The 22606-nt window shown below is 30.8% G+C and overlaps 5 protein-coding genes across 8 annotated transcripts in view; 2 read left to right on the plus strand and 3 right to left on the minus strand.

Annotated features, from left to right (window-relative positions):
- Arms (Ankyrin repeat-rich membrane spanning) overlaps positions 1-5881 on the minus strand; it is a 36249-nt gene extending 30368 nt beyond the window's left edge. Inside the window, exons 1-2 of one of the 3 annotated variants that reach the window (XM_072910966.1) lie at positions 5703-5881; positions 4286-4358 (exon numbers count right to left, since the gene is read on the minus strand). Coding sequence is in view for 1 of the 3 variants with exons in the window: in XM_072910964.1 (XP_072767065.1) it covers positions 2916-3035 (120 nt within the window). In the remaining 2 variants the exon portion in view is untranslated. Of the gene's footprint in view, positions 1-2915; positions 3150-4285; positions 4359-5650 lie in introns of those variants that run through there. The other 2 variants (XM_072910961.1, XM_072910964.1) reach the window with 2 other exon arrangements.
- Positions 5882-6076: 195 nt separating this feature from the next.
- Positions 6077-7586, plus strand: LOC140676189 (tRNA (guanine-N(7)-)-methyltransferase). Its single transcript, XM_072910986.1, has 6 exons — positions 6077-6523; positions 6605-6729; positions 6800-6984; positions 7060-7173; positions 7245-7346; positions 7447-7586. The coding sequence occupies exons 1-6, from the start codon at positions 6438-6440 to the stop codon at positions 7576-7578; spliced, it is 744 nt and encodes a 247-aa protein (XP_072767087.1). The 5' UTR covers positions 6077-6437; the 3' UTR covers positions 7579-7586.
- Positions 7587-7640: 54 nt separating this feature from the next.
- Positions 7641-14435, minus strand: LOC140676177 (cilia- and flagella-associated protein 65). The gene is made up of 19 exons (XM_072910969.1): positions 14264-14435; positions 13923-14142; positions 13241-13506; positions 12570-12852; positions 12155-12361; positions 11868-12072; positions 11404-11649; positions 11035-11263; positions 10603-10959; positions 10360-10436; positions 10005-10275; positions 9714-9929; positions 9462-9650; positions 9107-9363; positions 8759-9011; positions 8412-8638; positions 8066-8234; positions 7819-7948; positions 7641-7743 (listed from the first exon to the last, which is right to left on the minus strand). Exons 1-19 carry the CDS (start codon positions 14363-14365, stop codon positions 7655-7657), a joined length of 3993 nt encoding a protein of 1330 aa, XP_072767070.1. The 5' UTR covers positions 14366-14435; the 3' UTR covers positions 7641-7654.
- A 146-nt stretch (positions 14436-14581) lies between these two features.
- LOC140676184 (uncharacterized) lies at positions 14582-18181 on the plus strand. The gene is made up of 4 exons (XM_072910977.1): positions 14582-14880; positions 14998-15230; positions 16111-16402; positions 16488-18181. The coding sequence occupies exons 1-4, from the start codon at positions 14790-14792 to the stop codon at positions 16949-16951; spliced, it is 1080 nt and encodes a 359-aa protein (XP_072767078.1). The 5' UTR covers positions 14582-14789; the 3' UTR covers positions 16952-18181.
- On the minus strand, positions 17818-22606 carry LOC140676178 (acylamino-acid-releasing enzyme). Of its 2 annotated transcripts, XM_072910970.1 has the most exons (15): positions 22381-22606; positions 22070-22306; positions 21722-21939; positions 21472-21635; positions 21245-21393; positions 20887-21148; positions 20653-20804; positions 20400-20568; positions 20047-20301; positions 19815-19952; positions 19132-19352; positions 18942-19021; positions 18819-18866; positions 18407-18622; positions 17818-18330 (listed from the first exon to the last, which is right to left on the minus strand). In XM_072910970.1, exons 2-15 carry the CDS (start codon positions 22082-22084, stop codon positions 18204-18206), a joined length of 2214 nt encoding a protein of 737 aa, XP_072767071.1. In that variant the 5' UTR covers positions 22085-22306; positions 22381-22606; the 3' UTR covers positions 17818-18203. The 2 variants fall into 2 exon arrangements, with proteins under 2 accessions (XP_072767071.1, XP_072767072.1); XM_072910971.1 differs by lacking the exon at positions 18819-18866.

Below are 22606 nucleotides of genomic sequence, written 5' to 3' on the forward strand. Positions count from 1 at the left end.
CAACAAAGCTATTAAAATCAATCTTGTGAAATATTATTTAGTTTAAAATTTTTAGCCCAAAAAATCCTAATTCTAATAATTTTGCAATAAATAAAATTAATAACTTTCAAAAGAATTGTATATAATTTCAAGACTTATCTTCCCATCAGAAAAATGTTTTATAAACGCTGCAATAAAAATTTACTAAACAATAATTGTTATTTACAAAAAATTCAATTAAAAAAGTTACTTTTTCAGAGTAAAATATTTATATAATTAAACATCTTTTAATTATCACAGTAACAAAAGGGAATTTATCCTCAATTAAAACACAAATTTACCCATGTCATTCAGAAACTGTAGAAATTATCATGACAACTCTCGTCGTTAATTTAAGGGATGCAATGAAATAGTCATCATAAACAACGGTAAAGTAGATCGAGGCCAAGGATCGAAGACTTAGACTTTTAATCACTCGTTAAACGCGCGCGAGGTAGTTAAGTCACATCATTACTTCGTCGTCATTCATTCGTCACGATCATCGATTCTTGGTATATCACCTTATGATATATCATGAAGTATACAAAAAAAGGCAAACTATCGTTAATGAGAATGTTCTTGAACGATTAGTCATTCTCATCTATGTGATCATTGAAAATTCCTCTGATTTTAAATAATTCTTATATATAAAATATATCGGCGCACACACTGTATCATAAAAAGTCCATCACAATTATTGCAAATTATATATGTTTTTCTTTAGAATAATATGTAATTAGTGTACAAAAGAGAAAAGCACTACTAAAAATTTTATGTAATATGTATTAATTTACTTTTAGAAAAAGTTCTGATGTTACAAAAATATATTATTACATACGTCGATAAATATATATCTTATTAATTTCTGATTTATATTTACTAATTATTAATTTTTTAAATTCATTGTTTTCTTTTAAATTTCTTTACTTCTCACTTTTTCTAATTTACAAATCATCGATAGCAAAAATTTTTTAGTAAACGACGTGCAAGTATTTTTCGCGCACTATATGGTAAGCTATCGTTTATATTCACGTAAAATTCAGCATAGTCATAAAAAAGATCGCGGGTTGATGACGCACGATTGATAGTACGATCGCGCGGTTGACTCGCTTGACTTGGTTTGCACGAGACCGAGCGGCGCAACATCCTTCGCGTACTGCGGCCGAGGGAACAATTGACCGAGGCAACAACACCTGGCACTCGTGTGTGGGCGATCCACGTGGCCGGTCCGTTCGCCAGGTGGTGCGAGAAAAGAGAGGGAAATACGCACTGTGACACTGAGACGACGCCGACGTCATCACATCGCGTAGGAGTGTAAGAAAACATTAAAAAAGATATCAGTTCCTTTTATCTTGATTAACATTAAATGTCTTTGTGGTGTATCCTAAACATCTCGCTTAAATATTGATTCGTATTCTCACAGCGTTTTTTGTTATATTCTTATGTGCTGAAATGTGTATTGAAATAAGATTGCATTTAATGTCAATAAAATGAGAATTTTTATTTATAGTGGTAAATCTGTAGTAAAAAAAAAGAGAGAATACGAACTATATAATATTTAGATAAAGTTGCTTATATATATTAGCTTATATTTTCATCGCATATTTAGTGTTGTCGATTTAATTTTAGATTTTATGTGATGAAAAAAGGAAAATAGAGTTTTTAATAAAAGGATATTTTTTTTAGACGAGCATATTAAGTGTGTATTAAGAATACGTACTACGGTTTTCAAATTCTATGTTTTACAACTTATTTTAGTAAATACCACATAATTTAACTGTAAAATAAAAATATAATAAATATATTATTTATTAAATATAATAAATAAAAAATATTGTTGATTCAGGTGTGTATGAAAAACTATCTACATAAAATATTTATTTCATTTTTCCTTTCTCTCAATTTTTTAGCAGTCTTGTCAGATATTTTTAAACATTCTACTTACATTCGCACAAAATTATTAACTACATATCAGAAAAATTTTGTTTCAAAATCGAAATCTTCGAACTGCAACCAATTATTCGGTTATTCGCTTTGACATACCGAATGAATATCGATAATGTGGAGAGTTGCGCGCCAACCAGAAGTACAAACAGCTGATCGTTGAATGCATCAGCTGTGCTAGACTAAACAAATGTCACTGAGCAATGTAACATTGCCGACATGTGTTTACAGCGGGAATGGATAACGGCCAATGGCGTAAATGTCTGTCAGTATGTTTACGAGATAATATCAGAAATTCGTTATTTAAATAAAGAAAAAACAAGTTATTGAGCGAATTTTATCAAAGCACAGACTGATAACGATCTCTTTTTGTAATGTGTACAACATCAAAGGAAGAAAAGTAGTTTAAGCAGAATTATAAGAGCCTAAAATTAAATTCTTTTAGTTAGTCACAAGTTTTGAAAAATTTAATTATAGTATCAGTTTTTGAAACATACAAACAGTGACAGGTGTGTAATCAAGATTGTCAAGGGTATTATTTGCTGTACACAAGACCGTTATTTTTTCGGATGAATCGGCATTATTGCGAATTGTCATATCTAGAAGAATATTATATAAACTAAGTTTTATAATAATAGTATCAACAATCGCATACGTGCCATATGTAAGAAATGCACGAGTCAATATGCTTGGCTTTATTGGATACGTTTGGATTTATTCTTTAACAACGGAAATATAGAAGAGTATATGTATACATGAAACAATGTTTCTCTAGCTGCCGTGATAAAGTTTAATATCATTTTTTTTCGAAATAATCGATAATGATTTCAATGAAGAGAATTTAATATGTTGTCAAAATGAATTTTGATGTATCGATTATTCTCACCATTTTATCTTAATCTATCTTAAGATTTATAACTATTTCGAAAGTTATCAGTTTCAAAACTATTTACCAGATCAGAATCCAAATTAGAGTTGAACCACGATTTAGGATTCCAAGAAGCTATATTCCATTTTGGAGACGTACTGACAATACTTTGAGATTTGGATGGCGATTTGCTTTCGTGCGGCATTCTCGACGAACGAATGTATTACCAATTCGCTGATGATTTCAACAACCGCTAAAGTCGTATTATCCGGTTTATATTTACATGTGATTCGTCTCTCGTTGTATTCGACTGTTGTGAATATTCGTATAAACCAGCGGTTCTCAAATTATTCTTCGATGATATAAAAATCGTAGTAATTTATGCACGATCAAGTTACGATTTTAAAAATTAGATAATTTATTTGAGGATATAACATCACTTTCTTGTACTCATAATAATAATAATTTATAATAATATTAAAAAGCGTGTCCATGAAAAAAAATTTTTTTTATCTAAATGTTATTTTGTTTTATACTATTTTTCACATACATAACATATTTTTTAATCGATATTTTCCCATTATTTTCTTTCTTTAAATTTTTATTCGCTTAATAAATATTAAATGGCAAATATATATATATAAGTCAAAGTTATTAATTCGCACCCATTAATTCTGCTACTGTTTGCAATTGTAATGTTTGCGCAAAAATTGCATTCGACATTTCGAAGTTGATGCATATAGATTCATCGATGTGTAATATGAAGCCAGTAAATATTCATGTAGATACATACTTTGGCGTTCATTCGCATCGGTTTAATACATTACCGATTGAAAAGCACGCATCAATTATGTTATGCAATTTTCTTAAAACTTATCTACATTCATGTGTATGCAATCGATAAATCGTGCGGCACGTGTAATCACTTCCACGTGGAAGCCACAAATCGCGTTCATATAAATACAAATCCTTATTTCACATCAGAGGCTCATCAGTTTAATTGAACCTTTTATAGCGCATGATGCGCGAGGATGCAATTATTTGTAAGTTATGCGAGTCATAACATTGATTATGTATACAACAATCACGCAAATAAAAAAATGCATTACTCAATTAATTAATTATGTCAAATATTCCGTATTTTATTTTATAATAATATTAAATAACTATTTATGATATTTAATGTTTATTTTATTGTATAGTATTTAAGATTTAGTATAATATTTAGTTATCTAAAGTGTTTACCATATTAAATCTCATTTAGAAAAAGTGAACAACTCTTTAGTAGTTCATGATTAGAATATATACAATGTTCCAGATGTTATCAGGATTCATGATAACGAATAGAGCTGATAAACATAAAACATGATCGCTCCGTTTTCAAGACGTTTTGCGTGCTATTGAATTAACATGCTGATCTCAGTCTAGTAATAAAAAAATAATGTAGTGACTTACCGATTGAAATGAAAAATCGTTCTCTCGGGAAATCCGATATTGTCATGAATAATAAAGTCGCTATCTCGTGCACCTAAAACATAAAAAAAGTGAGATATAAAATAGTTGTTCAAAAAATTATACTTTATATACAAATATTATATATAGTAATATTTTGTTATCTCCACAATCGTGTAACATATTCTTTGCTATAAATGTTCCATGAATTTTCCATTCAGACCGTTTCATATTTTCATTATTAATAAAAATGTAACATTATCATTAATTATTTTATAAAATTATATATTGATGTCTAAATATATATACTGCCGTTCTTACACCATGGGATGTATATTCCCCACGTTATATATTGTATATAGCGATCTATTTAAGTATTCTTTTGTCTCAAGCTTCATATATCAAGACTGTTAGTCCCTTCATTGTCGCAACAAAAATCTAACAAGCATTTGATTACAGTGGTGCGACGTGTAGCAATATGGATAATAAAAAAATTATATGATAATGTACACATACACACACACACACATATGTATATTTTAATGAATATATATATATATATATGTATAGATATTCATTAAAAACAAAATATATAAAAGATAAGATATACATGTATAAAAAAGATAAAACCTATAATATATATAATATGTATGAGTACATAAAATTAATACGCACATGTATATTACAGAACAATCAACGTAATTATATATAAGACATATCTATTTTCCCTCTCATTTTATCATGTGGGAATCATGTTATAGATTTGCATTTTTTTTCTTAATTTTTTTATGAATAATAATCATTTTTGTGCAATCTTATAAATATCTTTACAATTAACAATAATACACGTCATAGGCAAAATTATTAATTTTGATAATGTATAACATATGTATCGATCTCATGCAATGTGAAAACGAAAAATTTAAAATCAGTCCAGCACGGAATGTGTTATATAAATATTTTATGATATATGGAGAAAGATTGATATGCGTATAATTTTTCTTGTTATTGAAAAATTCAAAAAATTTTGCGCTAAATTGTTAAAAAAAACAATCAATATAAATATGACTTAAATCACATATATTAATAAATCAAATTACATCCACGAATTCCTATTATTATCTTAACTTTTCTTACATGCACCCCTCAGATCAGAAGTGATGTACATCATTGACGAATCTGATAAAACTTTCATCGCAAATTTAATGATCTAATTATTTGTGACGCATTTTAAATCTAAGAAAGAAGTTAAAGAAATATCCATGCTGAAGAATCTATGAAACGAAAGTAATCGCGCGTTTGTGGAAAACACGTATAATACGTATACATGTGCGTACGTATATATGTTTGAATCATTACGCTTTTCACCACAAAGGAATATCGTCGCGGAATGGAGATCCCTTGTTAGTCCTAACCTCACCTGGGAGGATCCCGCTATTCTTCGAGGTCCTCCGTTCTTCAACCGGCAACGGCGTCGACTCACACACGTTATATAAGCACCGCTCTCACTCGCGATTACATTCTACTGATGTCGCAAGACCGCGGCGAACGAAAAAAAACAACGTGTGCACAATAAAATAAGGAGAATACAGAGCGCGAAGATACTCGCTTCCTTCAGTTCTTTCTCTCTGTTCAACTCTGTTAGTACCGCTCTTAGCCACCAGGCGGTGCGCTGTGCCCTACACGCTTCTATACTCTATACTCTATACATGCTTCGCTTCGATCAGCTGATCGTCCGCGCACGTGCGCTCATGTGTCAGTCGTATTTTTTTATATTTTAAAAATATACAAAATATATAATTAATATATATTTATTAATATTTAAGTTTTTTTTATTATTAAAAAGATATAATTTAGATTATAAAAAGATGTAATCAGATGCAGGAAAAGATTTATTGAGTTCCTTTTTTTGCGGATAATCTATTCTTTTTTTATTGTATTCTATATCTTTCTTTTCTTTTCTTCTCTTTAAAGAGTTAATGTATACTTTAGTTAATTAGCTATAGTGGAAAATTTAATTACAAAGTGTAGTAATTGATAAATACGTTTTGTGTGTAGTATTATACATAACCTCTTAAAATACACGCGTAAACACGTGCTTTATTTTGACACATTGTATTAGCGAAAAAAGAATTAGAAAATATTTAACAAAATCATGTCGACAACGCTGGCATTACCGCAAAAGAAATACTACAGACAACGCGCACATTCGAATCCGATAGCTGATCATTGCATTGAATAGTGAGTGAAATTTTTAATTTTTACATCTTTTCCATCAATTTTTAAGATACCAAGTCAATTTGTAATATTTATTATTTACAGCCCCATAAAACCAGAATTAATGGATTGGAGTGCTTTGTATCCACAATATTTTTCTGGCAATACTGAGGAAACGCAGAAACACGTAGAGTTTGCAGATATTGGTTGTGGCTATGGAGGATTGCTAGGTAATTTAGCATTTCAAATTTAATATATATTTTACTAAAAAATCATAATGATCAATAAATCACTTTTCAGTTGCCTTATCATCAATGTTTCCCAATAGTCTGATACTTGGTATGGAAATCAGAGTAAAAGTATCAGACTATGTTATGGATCGTATTGCTGCTTTGCGTTCACAAAACCCTGGTCAATATCAGAACATTGCCTGTCTAAGAACAAACGCCATGAAATATCTGCCAAATTACTTTTTCAAAGGACAAGTAAAGATAAAAATTGTTTGATTAATGTGTGTTAAAGAATCATCTTGCATTAATTAGCATTCTTAATTTGTACAGTTAAAGAAGATGTTTTTCCTGTATCCAGACCCACACTTCAAAAAATCAAAACATAAATGGAGAATAATAAATAAGTCTTTATTAGCAGAATATGCTTATGTGTTAGCTGAAGGAGTAAGCGTATTGCTTAATTTTTTATATTAATTTTGATTTTAATGAAGCCTAATTTTTATTATTATATGTAGGCGACTGTATATACTGTAACGGATGTGGAAGATTTGCATGAATGGATAGTTCGACATTTTCAAGAACACCCATTGTTTAAAGAAGTTGCTAAGCAAGATTTGGTAAGTATTTATAATTATTTTTAGTTATTTATTTATTTTTATATATGATAATATTAAACAAATTTTGTGTTAATATTAAATAAATTTTGTATTAATATAGGCGACAGATCCTATAGTGGAAAAATTATATGAAAGCACTGAGGAAGGTCAAAAAGTAAGCAGAAACAAAGGAAATAAATTCCTGGCTGTATTTAAAAGGATTGCAGATACTTACATTGCAACAAATAGCTAGCAGTGGCAGTTATATATATATATATATATATATATATATATATATATATATATATATATTAATGTCTGATTATCCATTATATCGCGAAAGATATTTTTGAGGCTGAGGATGCCAATCTTGATATCACATAAGAATTTTTGTCGTCCTGATGTAAAAATCGTATTTCTAAAACAAGAGTGCAGCAATTGAAACCATTGAAAACTATTTTCTAAAAATAAAATATAATATTTCGCGATATACCTCGTTTGATTATCCTTTTTCTATTCATGCCGGATATCATGTTCAAATAGGTTTTATGTCTGATATCTATATCCTGAATTAGATGTGCAGTCTTTAAAGCGAATTCTTCATGCATTATGATGAATAACATCTGAAAAATACAAAGATGATTAATGTGCTCTTCTCTATTCTTCTGTTGAATGCCCCTCTTTAGTCTTCTATTGATTGCTCTGCTTTAACAAACACTGAACTAGAAATAAGATCTTACTCTTTCCAATATACGATTGATTAACACTCGTGGCGGTGAAATATACGATCTTTGTACCAATCTTTTTCTTTCGTGTAAATTCATTGTGAATTGCGAATAAAACAAATTCGATTCGGTTTGCAAAATATCTTGCATAATATTATTAAATATTTTACTATTGACTATTTCCCTAGAAAATATGACGGGATGTATATTAAATATATATATATATATATATATATATATATATATAATATATACTATATAAATAATAAAACATATATGAAATTAGAATTTTCATATTATAAATAAATAAATCTAAATTTTTTGGTCATTATTATGTGCTTATGAAAATAAAAAATTTTACCATAGTAGACCCTCTATAATAAACGAAGATAGACTAATATCTTTTTTTCTGAATGTCAACATCTGTCTATCATTTTTCTCGATACTTATTTCTTTTGGAGGTGCATTTGTTAATTCGTTCATTAGATTAATTTTCAGAAATTTATCTTCCACGCTATATATAGAACATCGAATTGTTATGTTTTTATAAAAGATTTGAGGTTTTTCTAAGACTTTTATTGATGGTTTCTAAAATCAAAAAAGATAAAGTGAGATAATTTAATGTTAAAAAAAAAGATATTGATCTTTATATAACTTGAGTTTCCTGTTGAATTTTCCACATATTTTGTTTGTGTGTATTTTACTTACTGGAACGCTGACGCCTTTTTCTGTGATAGTAAATTGTCCTTTTAACTCTTGAGATAAATCTTCTAATTTGTACACACTTTTCTGATAGATCCGTCTTTGGCTAGTATTAATTAGTTCGCACGGTACGTTGACTTCAATCACGCAAGGGTATTCTTCGGTATATATAGTTACGCGAAAACTTTTGACAGACATTGGTTTTATTAAGCCTTTTCGTGGAAAAACGTTCACATGAATTACTCCGGGAATCTCACTTCTAAAAGAAATAAATACTTATTTCATTTTAGGAGATATATTTTAAATTTTAAACCAATAATAATTTATTTCATAGTTTAACTTAAAACAACAAACCTCTTCCATTCATAAGCGAGTACGTCTTGCTCTAAAGTGTTGTGCATCAAAATCATTTTTACTACGTGACTATGTGTAGCTATGTGCAAAATATTTATACAGTCGATATTAAAATAAACAAAAATATTATCTTCATCTTCGAAGTTACATTCAGATGGTATATATTCTCCAATTGCTGTTGGTTTATGTGGTAAGGAAGATTCGCCTTCCAATATCAGTTCTTTTTCTTCGTCACCCAGAGTTAGACATAATTTGCCCTATTTAAATAAACAGATAATAGTATATTTTTCAGCTTAAAAAGAGAAATAAATTATTCATTTTTTCTTTATTAAATTTGTTGTATATAATGACAAACCTTAAATATACCAAATTGTCGTGGCTGAAATTTCAAAAGGATCGGGACAGAAGATTGCGGATTCACGATTACGTTCGAAGTCGCACAGGAAAAAACTTCATAACAGTACTCCTGATTTATTTCGCGCATCATTCCGGGACTTACAGAGAACGGGATGCTGTGATTTGTGCCATTATACACCCAACATGCCTGAAAAATTTTCAAAACACATGTTATAAGCGTTTTATATTTTATTTAAATAAAAATAATAACCTGATAAATAGGACTCTTGTCTCCCAAGTAAATATTTTGAAACTTAAAATGCGTATCGTTTAAAAGGTGGAGTTTATTATCAGAATCGGATAATCCTTCGATCGTTATGAACAAAAAAATATGACGATTATTTCCAAGATCCAAGTCCCACTTCGATTCAGTTTTTCCTAATAATAGGTAACGCAGCTCTAGAGTTATCCAGTTTTCTTCTCCTGGCTGTATTTGATTAAAATATATATAAACTAATGATATAATACAAATTAATGAAAAAATATTAATGTAACGTTATACTTCAAGATTTCCTGTTTTCGGTTGCATAGAGCACACTTTCCTGTGAGAACAATCGTACTTTGCACGTTGCAACGAAAATCCTGGGGTTTTTACAATGGGTCGGCAAGAACAGAGCTGCACTCTTTTAATATTCCAAGAAGCAATCACTGCAGTTACGTTTCTTAAAAGTAATTTTACCACAACGGGATTTTCATGTAACACCATCGCCGGGAAGTTTATGTATAGTGTTTGTGACGTTTCCGCTTGTAGATCTCGAAGTAATGTATTGAATCTAGAAGATTAAAAATTTTATAATCTATGTTTATATGAGAGCAAAATTATCGAGATTGTAAAAACGACATGAAATTTAGCATACATATTAATTTTCATCACTTTCCAAAGAAAAGATTTGCTCATATCCGGATAAGGCCCGTAACATTGCAAGTTTGTCACCTATTATTTATTACAACACAACTGCTCTATATATAAATTATTGTACACATATAGTATACTATTAAAATATGTATTCTTATTAGTAAACTGTTAACGCCCTTCTATTTTAAAATATCATTATTTCGAATTATAATTTGGAACAGTACTATGTATTATATATATTTACTTTTAAAGTAGGTAACACGCAAAAAGAGCGCAATTTGCAGATATTTCTTGGCATCCGATTCGGAAGTAGTGCGTCTGTATGAAGATTTAATCTCACAAAATATTGAATAAAAAGTTCATAATATCCCGTGGTGGTGGGTGTGAGAGAAACGGTGATCATTTTATCTTGTCCGGCGAAAACGGTATCCGTAGTTGGCTGTATTTTTACATCGCGTTCTATGTTTCCAATCGGCCAATTACAATGGCTACACGTTATCTTGTAATGGATGCTTACGGGACTCAAGTTAAATATATGAAAATTTAATTCTTTTGTAGCTTTATATGCCTGAACTCCGAAATTTAATTCGTCAGGCGCTGACTAACAAATGCGTAATAATTAATATGCGTTACGGAAATTATTTAATTCCATGTGCTTCATTTTATTTTAATTTACCATAAGACAGCCAGTTTCGCAGCTTCCTATTACGTGTAATGTAATGCAAATACTGGGACCAACAGAAATTTCGTCTTTTAGTACAATTAAAATGCACTTTATGTCAAACTCGTAGTCTCCAATTGTAGTAGGGCAAAATATCCATTCATGAATGACGGTATCGTTGGAGGAGATTTCGTTATTTTTATTTTGAATTCGGAGTTCAGATGCCATATTAACAAACTCGTACCTAAACAATCGATATTAATCAAAATTTATTATAATAATAAATTGATAATACTCAGAATAATACTTCTAATTAACTTTTTACAACAATACATAGAAATAATAGCACACATTGATATTTTAATATTATTATAAAAAATTTACCTTATCTTATGTCGAGTAATATTTCGCATGCTAAATTGCTGCGATTCCCAACAATTTGGAAATGTCGGTACAAAGTTTACAAGATTTTGATCGTTGAAACTGACATTAGCGCATTCCGCGAATCCTCGAAAATCTATGAAACGCTCCGATTTTGTATTTCCGTTGAAACGTATCGCCCAACGCTCCACATAAACACGTTCATTGTCAATACCAGGTAACATACCGACTACAATGATCTGGTAATCTCTAGAAAGGATCACATAACATGTCTCGTTAATCGATAAAAAAATATTAAAAGAATATTAAATGTATAAAAGTGTCTGTTAAACGTCTTGTACACATAAAAATAAAAATCATGATTTTCGCTCTAAATTATATATCAAACTATGGGCGATTGAAATACAATGTTTTTTAATTTATATTAAATAATTTGAATAATATTAAGCTTTTTGTAAATTAAATACTGATGAATTATTCCCATCATCGGCTTCACGATAAAATGGCTCGATGTCGGCGGTACAAAGCGATACATCAATGGCAAGTGTCCGAACTTATTTATCAGGAACGTGGTGTAAATCGGAAAGGATGGTAAACAAGGAGGCATTTTGACTATGTGAGGTATTTCGTACTGGGGGATCCAACCGTCGGAACAAATAGGAAAGGAATGACCTGTAAAAAAAAAAAGAGCATGTAACATCGTCATCAAATTAAGATAATCGAAGCATTATATATACAAAGATAGAGGACATACCGATTAATCGCACGGACGTGATTGTAGGAAATACAACAGCTTCTTCAGAAGGAAGATCTTCTTCTTGTTCGGTAAAAACATATCCGATCAATTCTCGTGCGAATAAATTGCTTTCTTTGTCAGGATTAAATGTGACCTCGAACAGAACTGTCTGACGTGCTGGTACTTTCGCGATAGCCGGTGTTATATCGAAAATTTCTTCAATATCTACACAAAATCTTATTATTATATTGATTGTATTAATCAGCGATAAAAAAGATAGAAAAATTAATCGATGTGTAATTATATATAATGATATAATTATATATATGATTTTATAATTTTCTGTAATACTTTAGATAATTTTAAAAAGTAAATAAAAAAGATAGAAAAAAATATTAATAATATCGTATACATCATGATTCAAGAATAAAACCTTGGTCCCATTTAATTAATACGTCAGACTGAGTGTGATTAGTAAGGCATAAAGTTTCCGAAATTTTTTGCGTAGCATTTTCTGTCACTAAATTAGCTTGACCAAAATCGATATAGTTTTTCGATAAAGAGATCGCAGGTAAATCTTGAGCAGCGACAATAGAATCGCTTGTATAGCCTTCGAAGCCATTCTTCAATCTCGTAGGATAATTAAAGCGATTCTGTATGTGTGCTTTATGTAATATCGAGCTGCAATAACCGTATACTTCTATAATAACCGGTTTCTGTAATTAATATTGAATTAAAATAGCAATTAACAAATGAGAAAGTTTTATGCGTATTATATATAATATTTTATTGAAAAATAAACATTTAAACGGTTGAATTAAAATAGCAATTAATACATGAGAAAGTTTTATGCAATATATTTTAATTCCATTGCTGCAAAATAATGATAAAAGCATCGTATAAACATCTAAAAAAATGTGGTAACCTTTTGCTAGAGAATAAGGAAATTATTTTTATTCATAAGTAATATGAATTAATTATAGGAATTGCTATAATTCAGAATGCCATATATGACATTGTGATGTAAATCGTAAAGATTTATGTCACGTTTGTTTAATTTTAATTCAAGTTTAAATTTATTAAAAATTTAAATCTTTTCATTACGTGATTTAGGATTAAACACGGCAAGTGACACGTGTAGATTCCAGCTTCCTGAGGCGTAAAAGTGATAGTTATGTATTTGCGAGAATGAGGGCCGATGTATCCTTGTTTCGCATCGAGTTTGAATGATCTTTGCGCCAGATCGATGTCGAACATAAAAATTGCCGTGGCTTTGGAATCATTAATGAGCTTGATCCGTTTCTTTGTTTCGTAATTCTCACTCGTGGAAATGATGACTAATTTCGTTGTGGACGGGGAAATTATAGGTCCTAGATATATTATTAGCCACGTCATGACGTGGATGATGATGACGTTCATTCAACGTAAACATCATCCCAATCATACAGAAGAAGAAAGCGCTACTTCAGCGTCCAGATAATTAATGATTCATATAGCCATTTGCAATTCATTTGATAAAATTAAATGTAACGTTTTTTAGGAGTTTTAGGTGACATTTATCTTATCGCACCTCAGCTTTTACATTAATAAAATAATGATTAGATAAATTTTTTCAAAAAACTTTGAATGCTACTTTGGTGATTTAACTTCTTATTTTAAAAGCTATATTATTAATAACTAAGCGTCTTTTTTAAGAGTTTGAACCTTTATAAACTCTCTAATAATGAAAGATAATGAATCGCATATATAACTATATAATATCAATTGAAAATGAAAAATTTCATACCGATACATCTTCCACGGACTATAACTTCCGCGCGTTCGCCAACGGAATCCATGATGGTAAAGTAATCGACATTTACGGAGAGCGGCACGAACGGTCGATAATATATTTTGCATTTATATACTTGGCCGGGAGATAAAGTCCATGAATAACTGGATAATTCGAACACGTGGTCCAGAGGATTGGTAATAACGTCTCTTCGAGCTTCGTAAATCTGTTCTATCTACATTTTTTCGTTTAAATTAATGTTAATTGTAATTGCGTGACTTACAATGTTGCGAATTTTTCTTGCAATAATGAAATACTTCGACATTAAAAATTTAATCAAACGTGCGCATACTAACACAACTCTCGTTGACTATCTCTATCCATTTGACAGCCGCGGCGCCCGTTTCCACCTCGCCAAACTCCACATGAATTTTTTTACTCGGTCCTTCGCAGTACATTGTCTTCGCTTCTATTACCTATATCCGATTATCAATCTACTATCTTTCTCTTTTTCAAAGCGAATGTTACGCTCTGAGAAAACACGCCTTTCGAGATCTCGATTGCGTAATCGATATCGCGCCTCTCGAATTTCAATGACATCTGACATCCTCGATGACGTCGCGACTTGTTTTGGTCATCTCCCTCTATCTACTCTACTCCACGAGGAGGGGGTGACGCATTTCTCGGAGTAACGACGTCGTAGAATCCAGTTCCGGGCTTTTCGCTGCTCGATTCCACGATAATAATCGCTCGCAGGATCTCGGAAAAGAAAACTAAACGGCATTGCTTCGTCATCCGCGCGTCATCCGGTTCTCACGTTCTGCATATATGGCTTTGTGACATTTGAGGGCCACGCGCGCGAGTCGTACCCCGAAAAAAAAAATGGTCCAGCCACACGTCTCAACGAGCGTCGTCTGTCTCCTTATCGCGATCGTGCATCTGTGCTCGTGTATGCGTCAAAATTACAACGAGTGTAAGTTCCTGAAGAACTTGGCCTGCGAAGATTCATCGCGAGCGGCATGGCACTCTTGTACAGTGTTGCGTACGAGCTCACGTTTCTAACCTCACCTTCCGTGTTTTCTTCCCGTAGATACTCTCGAGAATGAGAAGTTCTGTCACCCTTTGAACAAGAAGCACTCGCACGACTTACGCAATGGTACCGCGGCGATCGTCACGTCGCATCACATATTCGATCATTGGGTCGTCAAACGCGATCTTGCTTGCACGTTCACCTTCAAGACCGCGAAAGGCGAGGGCCTCTTTGCGGTTATCCACAAAATGTCTTTTCGACGCAACGGCGATCAGTGCTTGGATTATGTACGGGTGAGTTAATGTGAGCTCGATGATTTTCGGAGTAAATCAGATTTTCCGTTTAGTTTAATCGAACTTTTCACTGATGGAACTTTTCACTCTGTAGAATAACTGTTTGATAATAAAATTATTTTGATTTTATATCACAAACATTATATTAGATAAGTTTCAAGGTGTTTTGTAGATATATATTTAAAATGTTTTTAATTTTTGTGCATTTCATAAAGTTTTATGAGATGTGTGTACATGTATATAAAAATTATATACAATATATATATACAATTTATTATTAAAGAAGAGTACTTAAAAAAGTGACCACTTAAACCTAAGAAATAACTATGGTTAATCTTCCGCTACAACATTTACCTTTCAAAACGTTTCTCTTGAAGATTCAGTAGTAATTATTTAGCACTATATATTTAGTTAGCATTTATAAATGTCCTTTGCAATAATACTGTTTTACGAAAAGAAATTTTAATTTCTTCAATACTATAAGTATACATGACAAATATATTATACAAGAAACATGAAAATTATTATAAGTAATAAAAAGTTGATTTGTTTAATAAATGATTCTAAAGAATTTGCTGAAACTATATTTTAACAAATTTAAAATTAATATAAAATTAATTTTCTTGAATTAAAATGATAGATTGTATTAATTATTTGTATTATACTTTTAGATCAAGCTTTCAAATAAAGTTTAATAGAGTCGAATAAATTTAATCTGTATAAAGAGAATGTATAGATTATGTGCTTTTATATTTTATATTAAAAATGTTTGCAGCAAATTATTGTTGATTAAAGTTGTTAAAGCAAAGAATTAATTAAAATCTTGATATAATTAAAATTTACGTTTGCAATATTAGACTTTTAACAGGTATTTTATTAGTTTAAGAGAACTGATGGTCATTATACGGGCAAATTCTGTGGAGAGATAGACCGCGGAGAGATAGATCGCGAGACAACGTACTTTTCAGTTCCTGAACCTGAAGATAATATAGATGACACTCAACTACAATCATATGACAAGTATGCCGAGTTTGATGCCATTAAGAAGTGGAAACTGTTCAGTCCAATGGAGTCTGTTATAACAGAATTTGAAACTGAGATATTCATCTCGAAGGAAAGATTATTGGATGAAGAATATTTGGATCTTCGTATAATTTACACTCCATACAAAAGTATATTTCTTATTTTAACATATCTATATGTCAAATATAATAAATATATATAAATTACATATCATCTTGTTTGATTCATTTGCAGGTTGCAAGAAAGTGGATCCTGAGCGATACAAACCAGTGGGAAATAATATTTGCATTCGGAAAGAATACTTGTGTGATATGATTTATAATTGCCCGCTCGGTATTTGTACGGACGAAGTTAATTGCTCATATATAATCACCGATCGTTTTCCCAGAGACGATACTGCTACGAAAGTCACTGTAGGAGCGGTCACCACCATGATTCTCTGTTTCATCATTTTCATCATGTGTTTGTGGATCTGTAAGAAATCTCGTAAGCTGTGCTGGTCATCGGATTGTGCCGGTCCAAATATGTGCTCGCGGCCTGGTTCCTTGCCGGACACGGACGGAGGTTTGGGATCCAATCGCGCGGTACCCACGGCTCCTATGCTGGAAGTCACGGTGTCTTCTCCCGTTGCAAACAAGGATCTGCCTCCCAGTTACGACTCGTTATTTCCTGAACAGAGTAATCCTGCCAGATTGTAAGTTATTGAATCTGATTAGAATTAAGCTTGTTGAACACGTCGTCTAATGTTTTAATTAGACACTATGTGTTGCGTACATTTACGTGACGTAACGTCCCGTCCTCTTTTCCACACATATTTGTTCCACAGTGTGGACACAATTCTTTTGGAAATATGAGCCTTGATAAAAATATTTAAAAAAAATTAATGTCAATTCAGCATCAATTTTGATATCGCGTGCCAACACGAGCTGGAAGGTATAAGCAGTTTTAGAATGTTGGTGATATAGTAGACAAATCATGATCGAGAAACGCGGAGCTGTAATAAATATGTATAATAATAGATACTATCTTTTAGCAAATTTTTTTCTTGGACAAATTTTCATTTCATGTTTCTCTTTTTTCTTAATTTTCTATATAAATAAGAAAGTCTTTAAAAATTAATTAATAGTTTGCATGTCAATTTTGATAAATTTGACCAATGCAGCCAATTAAAATCACCACCCATATACAGTTACGTCACTGCACTGCAGTACTATTATACTAACGTCATGTTTGTTTCTTGTATATTGATGAAATTACAAGGAATGCAGTTAACACCTAACTCAATTAAGTTTTGTTTTTTCTTATGTATAGCTTTAAGTTTGAGTTTCGACGTTTGGTATTATTTTCTAATAAATGTTAAAGAAAATGTATATTGCGAGAGAAGTTTGTTCATTAATCAACAAAGGAAGATAGATCATGTGTGAAATCGCATTTTGATATTTAACAAAATATAATTTTGTGACTTTTTATATCAAGATATCGATGCAGTATTTTTTAAATAAGTTACTTAAATTTAAATTTATTCCTTATTGGTTAACTTTACTCATTTAAATTATTATACACCATCATATTTGTAATATTAATATTGAGCAAGAAAAGTGAATTGTAAATATTTCAAGGAAAAAATTCTAATGGGTTCTGTTGTGTTCATAGACATTCACAAAAAATAGTACACAAACTTGCTGTAGCATACTTTTTTATAAACGACGTATCTTATTTAGGTATGCAGGGATATATGTGTATAACAACTTTTGTATCTATAAAAGTATACAAATTTTATAACAATATATACAGACCCTATAGACGTGTGCGTGTATATTTTTGAGATTGAATATTATATAAGTCTCTTTATAAAATGTACGTATTAATATTGTGTAAATATCCAACTTGTGATAATAAAGACTTATAGATATACACATGTAAAAAAATCAAATGTTGCGAGATGAACATTTATTTCTTGTCTTTAGATTTTGTATGTATAGATGTATGCTCGAGTAACCACAAACAATTGTTGATGATATGATCAATCTCAGCTGGTCCAGTTGATAACGGATGATTGTCTTCGTATACGAGCATTCTGCAACGTATCAATTTTTCAATGACGTAATGTATGATTTTGAGTGCGTTGTATTTAAATACGAGTATCAACTTACTTAGTTTTTACTTTGTTAGTTTTAAGTCGATGATACCACATTGTTCCTTGAGAGGATGGTACTCGCAAATCTTTCGTTCCAATGCAAATCAATGTGGGTGCCTTAACTTTATCGACGTGCAAAATCGGCGAACATTTCTTCATTTTCACAAAAATGTCAATGTTATCGGGCCAAGAACCGCTAACAACGTAAGAGAAACCTGCCTCTACAAGACACCTGCAATGAAAATTAAATCACATTTGTATTAAAATATAACGATATGACACGAGTCCAAACATTTTTGTGTATGAATTATCATCACATATAATTCACAATACATTTACAAAAAAAGAGAAAAAAGGAAAACTGTATTTCAGTCAAGCTTAGATTAGTCGCGACTGATGGATACATTTGAGATAACGGTTAAGCTTACACATTATGAAGATACGCTATTTTCTCTTCCTTAGTCAGAGTATTGCGACTGAAATACAAATACGGGATATTGAATAATTTAGACGTGAATAATAACGTTATTAGATGTTAAGTATCTCTTTACCAATCTGGGATATCCGATATACCAAACATGATGGAGATATCGATTACGGGATTTCTCGCGACTACTGCTTTGTACATATCCTGAAATAAAAGTAAATTTTTATACTGAATGAATATATTTGCTTTATGTATAATTTATGCGATATTTAAATTAGTTTATTATATAAATCCATTATATATGTCTTGCTTACCGGAACTTGTCCACTCAAATGTGTTACCAAAAATCCACCGTGAGATCCACCGCAAAGACCTATGCGTTCGGAATCGAGCCAAGGATACTTTTTGATTGCTTCTTGTGTAGCAGTGATGCAATCCTTCACATCTACGTCTCCAACTTTCCCTTGAAGATATTCTACGGTCGCACTGCCCATTCCCGTGGAACCACGATAATTCACTTGTACTATTGCAAAACCTGTGAATTTTATATAATTATTAATTATATAATTTTATATAATTCATTAAGCATATATAATCTCTTTGAATGTTAGATTTAAATGTAGCATTATTAAATATAACTTTGTTTCATAAGAAAGGACTTGATTTTTGTCTGCGCTGTTTCTAAATTGTACATTAGGCGAACAAATTACATAAAAAATATATATCTTTTCTGTTACAATTGTCATTATTAAGTATAACATTCTGCCATTTCAATTCTTACTTTAGTATTAGATGCATGAATCGAATTATTCTCTTATAAAACAGAGTATAGCAAGTGAAAGAACATCAATGTATGAGATCTGAATAGCTCAAAGATAAGAACGAGTTAAAAAAATAGCTTGATTTGGAGTGATTCTCCATCTATCAATAGTCATCTGGGCTCAATATATTTCTCGCTCATATACTTATACAGAGATATACATGATTTAAACAATACCTGCTGATACTAAGAAAGAATGATCCAACGAAAATATGTTTGTGAAATTGCTATGAGGACCTCCATGTGGTGTCACTATAAAAGGAACTGATTTATCTTTACCACTTTTTGGACCAAAGTAAATAAAGTTAAATTGCTCTGAAAATAACATATATATATATATATATATATAAAGATTATAATTTTTTGATAGTTAAAAAAACAAATTGCATGAACAATGCATGACTCTTACTTATGCTGTCATCGTTGTTGTAAATATATTCATTAGGTTCGTACATAATTTCTTTAAGCTCGTCAATTTTCATTAAAGTCGTAATCGTAGTCCTAGGGATATCACCAATATTTGTTGCTTTACTTTTAAAACGACCTACCATAAGGCTGGCAGGTTGTGTTAAGGAAGTATTTAAAAATGCAATTACATCTCCTTTTACATCCAGTATACTGAGACTGCTTCCATCATTTTTTATTTCAGTAATATCCTTCGTTTCTGTAAGTAAAATTTATAATTTTTGTGAATGGTGAATAATAGGAAAATATTAATGTGATAATTATAGTGCTATTTTGACAAAAATTTTTGTATCTTACTTATATTAACAATATATGAAATGATATTGTTCCTTTGAGGTGTACTGAAAAATAAGTATTGAGAATCATCACTCCAACAATGATGAGGTAAACGACCATATATCCCATAAAAGTGCCTGTTGTGATTAATTGTCTTGCTCATTTGTACTATTTCCACAATTTGGTTCACCTAGATTTAAAATAAAATTTTACTTAAAAAACAAATGTTTTCTATTTTCTGCTTAATGTAATTCTTAATTTAATATGATATTACATGATTTTTCTCTATTCTCAAATCTTGTAACATAAGAGCGTGTGCATTATGATGTGGGACAACACCAGCCTTTCTTTGTAACCAGATAAGATAATTTCCATCAGGGCTAATTCTAGGACTGTGTACGCCGTATTCATCGTCAGATAACTTTCCTGTGTAATAAAGTTATTACAATATTTTCTTGTTATTTTACATATGTATATTTTTTATAGCGACTATTTAAATATTTCTTACGGTATTCTCCATTTTTCAATAAGAATATCCAAGAATATCGATTAGTGCATGCAACTAGGCCTAAGTATTGTGGCTCATGCTTCCAAGCAACACCAACTACATCCTGATCTTTTGTCCAAATTACTTGACCAGGAGAAAGATCATCCGGTATTCCAGATAAAACTGTAATGTTGTCTGTTGCTGTGTCAAGAACTACAACAACAGGTCGATGTTTTCCTACCAGCTGTTCTCCCCAGTGTGGCTTATATATATATTCATTACCCTGATTTAACAAGATAAATGATACAAAATCTGGTAGATTAATTATTCAAAAATAGAGTATTATGAGCCTTTAAAAAAATAACAGTATATATCTTACCACTGTTGTTTCTTCATCTTCTTTCTTCTCCTTATCTTTTTTATCTAATGGTTTTTGCTTATAAAATGGTTCTGACTTAGGAAGTTTCTTTTCTGCTATATATAATACTTTGGTATTATCAGGGGACCATTCAAACGATCGGAATTCAACTGTAAAAAAAATATAGTTAATATTAAAAAATAAAAATAGATAATATTAAAAAATAAAAATTTGATATTTGTTCATACTATCTGTATAAACATCGCCATGGACATCCAAAGCAGACAGATCATAATTCTTCACAAAATGCTGCTTATCCCAAATTTCTATAAATTGCTTTGTTGAATTATCAATTATAGCTTGTCGTAACACAGCTCTACGTTCTTCATTTTTTGTCAGGGTGGACATGAGTCTATTTAAAACAGATTTGTCCAAATGTAAGAAATATTGTAAATATTATATGTTTATTAGAAATATATGTAAATTATATGTATATACTCTGTAGTGACATCAATTGGAAATCCACTAGAGATTGGAGTTAGGTCTGAATTTAAGTCATATTTCTGTAAGAAACGTTGATCCGTCTTTCTCTCCAAATTTCTTTGTGTCCATAAGCCTTGTATGGATAATCTATTACTCACAGTACCCAGGATCCGTGCACCGCTTAAGGACGGGTGTGCAGCTAATGATTTATATAAGTTTACCAATTCTTTTATCTGCAAAATACACATTTCTTTTCTCTATATAATCACTCTATACGTTATTTTATCATAGATTTTTTACTATAAAAAATTATGTAAGTATAGAAAAATATCAATCTCACATATAAAAGAAATTATTGCATACCTGGACAGATGCCATCCTGAGTTTCTTATATCGTCTCTTGATGCGTCTTACAATACGAATGTTGGAAAATGCATATATATGTTGGAAAATGCATATATCATTCAAAAAATTTTTCAAGATATTGTTTAAACTTTTGATAGTGATAATGTGTTGACAATGACAAGCAGATATGTAATTAATACGCGATATCGTATTATGTAATTAATGATTATGATACCACATTATCTCTTACAGTCACTGCAAATACAAAATGTAAACTGCAAGAAAACTCCAAAAAAAATTACATTAATCATAAACTGTCATAAACTAACCATGTATGTACTTCAGTTACAAATGCTTTTAATTATTGGATTAATCATTCGGAATAAAAAAATTGTTGCCCTTTTTGTTCAAATTGATAAAAAAAATCAATCGATTTTGAATGACGAATTTCTTTCATCACTTTATGATGGAATACAGAAAAATAAAATTTCGTCAATTACTAGCAAAGAGAAGCCTAAGAGACGCCACAGCCCGGTTTTACGTAATCCCTGAAAG

This window comes from Anoplolepis gracilipes, chromosome 2 (genome assembly GCF_047496725.1).
Source record: "Anoplolepis gracilipes chromosome 2, ASM4749672v1, whole genome shotgun sequence".
NCBI classification, from domain to species: domain Eukaryota; kingdom Metazoa; phylum Arthropoda; class Insecta; order Hymenoptera; family Formicidae; genus Anoplolepis; species Anoplolepis gracilipes.